Below are 8995 nucleotides of genomic sequence, written 5' to 3' on the forward strand. Positions count from 1 at the left end.
GAGTTTTCTACTCTGAAGGAATTTTAAACATGATTATAAACAGAGGACGCGTGATAATGTGATGAAAGTGAAAACTGACAAAGATGAAATTTTTTTCGATTCAGAATCCCAGATAGGTATCTATTTTTGCCACCAGTGAGTGATGAGGGCGAAGATGTGTCAAAAGAAGTAAATGGAACAGTAATGGAAAGATAATTTTCTCAAGATCCACAGCTAATTCAATATAGTAAAATTCAATAAAGAAACACGTAAAAATCTAATACAGTATCTTAATATGACATTATAATAACAACAATTATAATAATGGTAATAATAATGAAAATAATTAACACTATCAATAATAGAAAATACACAAAAACTCAACATTTGCAAAGAAAATTACAAAATTAGGGAAACCTAAAGATACTGCGAGAAGTTAAAAATAAAAGTCAATACAGTAAAAATAAAGATTGGCAATAAAAAAAAAAGAGAAATGAATGACCTAAAAGATAGTTTGCTTTACTAAAACCCAAAAAATATTATTGATGAATCTCAACAAAACCGAGACAACACTGAGTTTCTGAAAATATAAAAAATAAATAATTACAAATCATATATTATGAATATTAAAAATTGATAATTAATCTAATAAATGTTGATAATTATTAAAATCGTATGTCAATGAGACTGCATTTCAACTTGTATTTCTCTCTCTCTCTCTCTCTCTCAGTGAGACACAACCCCAGAACGTGATAAAGAGAGAGAAATAATAGTTTGGATCCCCGGACACGTGTGAGTGACAATGTACGTAAGCTCGTATGTTTATTTGTCATTATGTCCGTTTGACGTAAGTCTTGTACGAGTCCCTCCCGCAACGTCAAACAGCGGAGACGTCTCCGAAGAGAGGAAGAATGAAGGAAGCACCTGAATAACGAAGGAGAAGAAGAAGAAAGGTCCCTTTATGCTTGAGACGAGCCTCCTCTCAGATAAGACAGAGGCACCCAAGAATGATCTCGCGTCATCTTACAGAAATTAAGGAATTTGCATAAAACTTCTGAATAATATGCAATGGGGACTTTATACTTGTTTCTCCCTGGGAAGGGAGAGAGAGAGAGAGAGATTAACGGCCTTATGGTCATTTTCATTCGACACTCTCATAGGGGGGATATAAGGCTCAGTTCTTTTACAATGTCGAATCTGTTTTCATTATTGAATGATAATAATAATACCACCTTCTTACAATTTTATATCTTAACTTGTGCAAATTACACGCTATTTCTTCATTGACAGAATATCAGATATATTCTCCACAAAGCCATAAGTGTCAGCCAACGGAAATTAAAAAAAACATAAATAACATTACCATGATTATAAGGAACGTCAATTAGTGCCGAAATCATCTTTACAAACGAAAGTACTTTTCGATTCAGAATATACCAAGTGTCTAGTATATATACTGACAGTTAGGAAATGAAACGCTGCGGGAGGAAAATGACTTTCAGAATTAATTCGAGTGTAAGTTATATTTCATTTCAAGTTTTCTGATAAAAATAGTGGAAATGACAATAGATACACGTTACACATACCTCTTTTCTATATATATAGGGGTGTGTCAGAGAGAGAGAGAGAGAGAGATTTTTACTTTTTTAACATACTACATAACACTGAATTAATCTATGCTATTCAATTAAATTAAATTACGTTCCTTATTTAACTAATTTTGAGCAATTGTTATTTGTGGCATCAGATTTAAAATCTGCTATTGGTAGTCTAATCCAGCATCACATCCAAGAAGACAAACTCTCTATCAGTCTATAGAAACCATAAGGTTACCATGGCCTAATTAATATCTTACTAATTTTGACAAAACTCCCTTTCAGGGCATCTTCTGTTTCCTTAATAAAAGTCTTATTTCACTCTAGTCTTCATTTCCTTTGCAAGTTTAGTCTTTGGAGACACCTGAGGAGGAGGGCTCAGTAAACATCGCTGTCTTCCGGATTCGATATTCAAATCACTTATCATCCTTTTGATTGATAGCAGAGTAATTTAATAAATGAATCTATAAATAAATTAGAAATATCAGAGATCACAATAAATTATTATCAGTGACAGAACCGAGCAATAGTTAGGCAGAATTGGCCAGAGTTTATACTAAAACAAATGAAGGTGGTTTCCTGAAATGTTAATAAAAATATAAACATTTATTTTATTTAAAAACTACACACAGAGGAGAAGTTATAATGATCAAAGTTTTGTTAACTATGAACTATTAATTTTTCCGGAATTTCATCATTCGCTGAACAGCGATAATAATTATTGGAGTAATACTTTTTCTGTGTGAATTTGGACACTTAGATTATTCGCGTTCAGTGTCTGGTATCCCAACGCTTTCTCTCAATGAGCCAGTCTAGGAGCAAGAGTCCGTGCTGACATATACGTAGATAGCCCACAGTGAACCAAAAACACGTTCTTCTATATTTGTCCCAAATTATATTCAGTTGGAATTAAACTAAGCTCCTAGAAAAGAAAACCCAGATAGCTTGTGGTCTACGTTAACAACTCCTAATGTGAATTTGACTTTGGTATTTTATTACTGGTGGTCTTAAACATTTGAAGAGAAAGTATTTTGATTGTTTATATGAATATGTATTTCATCATCTTACAATCTGGAAGACTGACATGTAATAAGAATGGAATGGAATATAGGATTCAGGCCAAATGCCAAGCACTGGGACGTATGAGGTCATTCAGCGATGAAACTGAAATTAGGGGTAGAAAGGTGTGAGAGGCGTAACAGGAGGAAAACAACACAGTTGCGCAATGGAACAAGAATTAGGAGAAGGTGGACAGCAAAATGGAAGAAAGAGAAAATGAATGGAGGTACAGTAAAAAGAATGGAAGGGGTTGCAACTATGGACCGAAGTGACGCTGCGAAGAGACTTCATTAATACCCACAGTGCATCGCGTGAGGTGCACTGACGGCACTAACTCCCCCTACGGGAGCCTTATAATGGGTTTCAAGACGATCTGACCAAACAAGAGGAAGAACTGATGGTAATAAAGTGTTCATCTTCATGTTGTCCATTCATCACTGTACAGCAAAATATCATTCTCCTGGTAAGAGTCATCTCCGTCAGGCTTATGCCATCAGTGCACCTCACGTGGCGAACTGTAGGCATTACTAAAGGGTGTTTGCAGTGCCCCTATGACCCATAGACGCACCTTATTACTTTTTTATCTATTTACTCTACCTCCGTTTCCTCTTCCTTTCCTCCATCTTGCTGTCCAACATCTCCAACTCATGTTTTCACTGTCTTCTGCTATGAAGGGTTGAAAGTGCCCCAGTGCTGGGCACCGAAGCCTGATCTGAATACATCAGATTCTGGCGAGATCCATCTCTCGCTGGTGCCAAGTTCAGCGGAATCCTTAATGACTGAATTCTACTGACTATTATTAACACTCCCACCTATCAGACGAAAGGGGAGACTCAAAAGAAATTCTCTCTCGAAAAAAAAAGAAAAATAAAAAAAAAAAAAGAAAAGAAGAACTACATTTGCAACCCAACACACGCAAGACTAACAGCATCATGACTGGCCGCGGCAAGGGAGGCAAGGGTCTCGGAAAGAGGCACAGGAAAGTGCTTCGTGACAATATCCAGGGTATCACCAAGCCTGCCATCCGTCGTCTAGCCCGACGAGGAGGTGTCAAGCGTATCTCCGGTCTCATCTACGAAGAAACCCGTGGCGTGCTCAAGGTATTCCTCGAGAATGTCATCAGGGATGCCGTCACCTACACTGAGCACGCCAAGAGGAAGACCGTCACCGCCATGGATGTTGTCTATGCCCTGAAACGCCAAGGCCGTACCCTGTACGGTTTCGGTGGTTAGATCGCCTCGCCCATCATGTCAACGCATCTTGAGATGATACTCTTCTTCTTCAAGATGACGTTGTAATGCTGGACAACAAAAATCATTAAGGGACATCAAAGAAAAACGGGCCATCGGAAATGCACCCTAAGTCCCAAGGGTGTAATTTTCGTTTAGTGTCAAATTTTTGTACAGGGAGTATGCGAATTGTATCTCTCTCTCTCTCTCTCTCTCTCTCTCTCTCTCTGTAATGAGAAACGGGAATGAGAACATTGGGAGATGGTGTCTCCAAACTGTTTTCTGTGCATTTGTTTATCACTTGTCAAATTTGTTTATTCATAGCTTTATTTATCCGCTACCTTTCCTTCCCCCGCTTTATGTTATAGATTTAAGGTCTAATGACAAATTCCATGAGCCTGTCACTGCAAATCAGCTGTTATGAAATCATGAAATCCTGAATTCTTAATTTTGTAAAGAGTAAATAATTACCTTTAACGGATCTTATTTGTATTCCATTTTCTACACATTTATAAATCAAATATCTGACGTCGTCTTTTCTTTTGATTTTCAGCATAAACTATTAACTAAATTGCACAGATTTATAACGATAAAGAGTTACTTTCTTGCGATGGAAACTAATGAAATGTTTATGCAGTGATTCTGGAAAATAATAAAATGTTGCCACAATGAATAACAAGAATAATTTATAATAAAAAGCAAAAACTTCGGCGAATTACTTCAGACTTTTTTGCCGGAAGCTTAAACTGACTCTCTAATTTAAACTGACTTTAATTAAGCTAATAAAGTTTCCTGGTTCTATGATATTGAACAAAGCACACGAAGCGCCTCTACTCATTTGTCTGTCATTAAGTAATCGTCACCTGATACTTTTTCTCTCATCATTTCTAAGCACCGAAAGAATCCGGCTTCGATCCTGGACAACTCGGGAATGATTTGGGCGCCTTCAATCAAGTCCTTTGTGCTTCTCTTGATGTGAACGATGGCTAAATATGTGGTAATGGATGGATTGGTCGTTATAGTACTGGGTTGCAGGTACATTAAAGGAGAGAGAGAGAGGTGGTAACGTGCAGTTCGTAAGAGATAGGTCAAATATTATTAACATTTTCTGACTTGCATAATAATATTGCAATGTGGGCTTACCTCACAGGCATTTTATTATTTTTAAGTGTTACTATACGTATATCTCCAATAAATAAATCCTTAAGCATAACATTACATGAAAACAAACGCCATTTAAAGCATAAAGAACCGTCAACGAGAAATGGGATAATCAACATAATCGCCTGGTAATATCATGCAAAATGGCTGGGTCTTTACTGTTTTTAATCTCATGCCATAAATCGCAGGAAGTTGCGTCATAGATCTCTGCTGGAGTCTCCGGTGAGGCTGTTCATGCTGCAGGCAACGCCATCTAGGAAAGGAAATTGAAAGCAGTTTGGTTTCTGGGCTTCATTAAGAGACTAATTGGAAATGGATGGCTTAGGGAGACATCAGAAGTGAGCCCATATTAAAAGATGGTTAAAACTTATGAAGAAATATATATATATATATATATATATATATTATATATATATATATATATATTATATATATGTATATATATAGTATATATGTATATATGTGTATATATATTATACATATATATATATATCTATATATATATATATATATATATATATATATATATATATATATATATATAGTAAATAATTCGCGATTTATTTTCTCTCTCTCATTCATTAGAAGTACGGTCTTAGTTTTCACGGACACCCACGTAAGGAATGACTCAACAGAAATTAGGTGTGACAATAATAAATGAAATAGAGTCAAATTATTCCCACAGCAGTTTACTAAATATGTCTCTTGTTCTACTCAACCTCATCAAAGAATAACCACTTGCAACAATAAATATGCAACTAAATAAAAAAGTAAATATATTAGATTTAAAAAGATTTAAAACACAGTGATGTGTTTTCAGTCTGTAATTCTACCATCTGTCATATTTCTGTCTCAATTCATGAAGAAAAAACATGGAAATCATCAATCATGATTTCAGTTTCCACCTGTGAATAGTATAACTTCATTCAATCAAATCCTTTGCAAGGCAATTCATCAGAACTTTGAGTATCTTTGATAAAAGCAAAACAAAACTAGTACTTTTAAAGTTTCGTCACCATTCTCTTTCGCAATAAATATTCTAGACTCATCAAAATAAAATAAATTATGATACTAATTACTGAAAACCAAAGGTAAATATTGAAAAGGCTCTTCATCCCACTAAAAGGCTACCAATGACTCGGGTACAAATACCCAAGAGCAGAAATGATCAAATGACCTCATCTGCATAATCGAATGCCCTGGAATGAAAGTGAAATAAAGACATATAGGAATTAATACTAGACTATGAATGATCCTTAATTATACAATTCGCATTAATGTAAGAGATTTGACTTCGTGATTATAAAAGAATAGAATAGAATATAGAATTCAATCCAAAGGCCGAGCACTGGGACCTATGAGGTCATTCAGCGCTGAAAAGGAAATTGAGAGTAGAAAGGTTTGAAAGGCATAACAGGAGGAAAACCTTTCGCAGTTGCACTATGAATCAATCGTTAGGAGAGGGTTGAAGAAAGTGAGCTGGAAGAAAGGGAATATGAATGGATGTACGGTAAAATAATTCATAATTATAATACAGTCCAAAATAATGGTTCAAAAACAATAACAGTAAATGAGATACGAAGTTTATCACTGAACAGTTACTCTCATAGGGCGAAATACTGCAGCATTTATCATTAAATTATTTATTATAATGGTAATTTTGCTTATTTACCTACACAAGTATTGATATGGACCAATTAAAATTTCCGAGCGGCAAATTACACACTAATACTTCATACTCCAACCCATATATTTCAGCCAGAGGTTCCCCTGACACAAATGAATAACGTACTCAGCAGCCATTAAATAGTTTGCATATCATTAATGTGATTATGAATGAGATTCCCTTTGATAAGAGTCATTCATCTCGGGAAGTCTAATGATAAGGCGGTTGTCTCTCTCCTTCTGAAGAAGTGGAGTAATTATAGCGGCAATATTTCCTCGTGTCACGTGATTGCCTCCCGATTTCATTCAATAACGATTTCTGAGAAAGTTCTGTTGCAGATGGATGTTCATTGCTTTACAAATTACAAATTTTTTTAGGCGTCCCTGTTCTCAGACAAGATATTTTTAACAGCCCATTTTTAGACAAAGAACTTTTACGGTCGAATTTCTATAGTCTTCGGTCGTTTACCTTTGAAACTAATTCTATTTTCACGTTGGACGAGTGGATTTCGCGCTCGGCTACTAATCCGGTGGACCGAAGTTCGACTCTCAGCTCGGCCAAGGCGGAACCAGAGAAATTTATTTCTGGTGATAGAAAATTATTTCTCGATATAATGTGGTTCGGATCCCACAATAAGCTGTAGGTCCCGTTGCTAGGTAACCAATTGGTTCCCAGTCTCATAAAAATATCTAATCCTTCGGGCCAGGCCTAGGAGAGCTGTTAATCAGCTCTGTGGTCTGGTAAAACTAAGATATACTTAACTTATTTTTCCTCCTCCCAAGAACTTTAATTAATGGCAGCGTCTAACTGGCTGTTGTTTCAAGATGAGGTCGTCTTATTATATAAGCACTTAGAGAACAAATGCTTCCCTTTTGGACCAGTTATTTACAAACTTCTCTCGCTTTCAGATCAACATTTTTCTAATGTAAACAACTATTCATACAGACCCTCAACAATATTTGTATGCTAAATTTCCGTATTTGCTAGATGATTCATTTAGAACAAAGTTTTCTCAATTTATACAAAGCAATTCTGGAGCCATGAAGGTCCATTTCATTCCCATCAGACCACTTACTAGAGGGTCATTATTTAATAACAAAGGCGCCACCGTCTGGGCTCTCGTATGACCTCCGGTTATGTTTACAAATACAGACAACTTTTCCTCACGTCATTTAAAACCTATACTGGATCCAGCACCAGGTTTCTGAAGGTCCTTATCGATTCCCACCGTGGAGGAAGTTATCGCACAGACAGTACAATCTCAGACCCAAGAGGTGGAATAATAGAATTTCCAATACAAGAAACCACTCCAAAGTGCACTACAAGACCTCTGTTGGAAAGAGACATTTCCAGTTTTTGGGACGAACCTCCAACAACCGTCAACTGGCAATTCTGGAACCGGTGAGGAGAAAACGAGCTCTTGATGGTCAGTTACTTTTCTTACTTCTCAGTCTATGGTTGTTTTTATCTGTCCTTCATTTCCTTTTGAATAAGTTAGTTCAGCTTTTACTTACTTTTCGTTTTTTTTATTTAGATTTTTGTTAATTTTACCAATTTAATGAATTTAACTAATTTTACTAATTTGCATTGACGTAAATGATCGTTTTTTAATGGACTGAATTTTCATTGATGGAGCTTTTGCTTATTAAGTTTGTAATTTAAGTGCAATTTATGTTATTCTATTTCTTACGCCCCTCGAAATTGTGATGAAGACACTACGAAGAGTCGGGAGTACGTCATGGCTCTTGGCAAAACGTCTTTGTGTCTTCCTGTTCCTCACACACACACACACACACCACATAGAGAGAGAGAGAGAGAGAGAGAGAGAGAGAGAGAGAGAGACCTCCAGCCCTTGGATTCGAAGTCCCATCGTACTGACCAGAGCTTCAGAATCTGTTGAGAAGTTCCGATGGAGTCATAACATCTCCCGAAGTAAAGGAAGAACGTCAATACGGCCCTTCATTCCCTCCGAAGTCTCCTCTCAAGGAGAAGAACATTTCTCAGGCGGGAAGGAGAAGGAGGATTCCCTCCCTCAGGGTCTCGGTGTCTTTGGCGTGAGAAGGATGAACTAACATCCCCGTAGGACCTCGTAGGTCCTAGTGCTTGGCCTTTGGCCTAAATTCTATATTCAATTCAATTCAATTCAGTGAACTAACAAATTGAATAGAATGGAATACAATATCGAACTTAGGCAAAAGACCAAGCGCTGGGCCCTATGACGAGGTCATTCAGCGTTGAAGAGGAAATTGGCAGTAAGGAGGTTTGAAAGGTGAAGTACCTACCGGGAGGAACACCTCGAAGGCGAT

General features: G+C 36.6%; 1 protein-coding gene across 1 annotated transcript; it reads left to right on the forward strand.

Annotated features, from left to right (window-relative positions):
- The first annotated feature begins 3565 nt into the window (after window positions 1-3565).
- LOC135207726 (histone H4-like) lies at window positions 3566-3926 on the forward strand. The gene has a single exon (XM_064239554.1). It carries the CDS (start codon window positions 3566-3568, stop codon window positions 3863-3865), a length of 300 nt encoding a protein of 99 aa, XP_064095624.1. The 3' UTR covers window positions 3866-3926.
- The last annotated feature ends 5069 nt before the right edge of the window (window positions 3927-8995 follow it).

This window comes from Macrobrachium nipponense, chromosome 34 (assembly GCF_015104395.2).
Source record: "Macrobrachium nipponense isolate FS-2020 chromosome 34, ASM1510439v2, whole genome shotgun sequence".
Taxonomy (NCBI): Eukaryota; Metazoa; Arthropoda; class Malacostraca; order Decapoda; family Palaemonidae; genus Macrobrachium; species Macrobrachium nipponense.

Bases quoted from the DNA above. Each gene is read 5' to 3' on its own strand.
- LOC135207726 (XM_064239554.1), top strand. From the start codon at position 3,566: ATGACTGGCCGCGGCAAGGGAGGCAAGGGTCTCGGAAAGAGGCACAGG.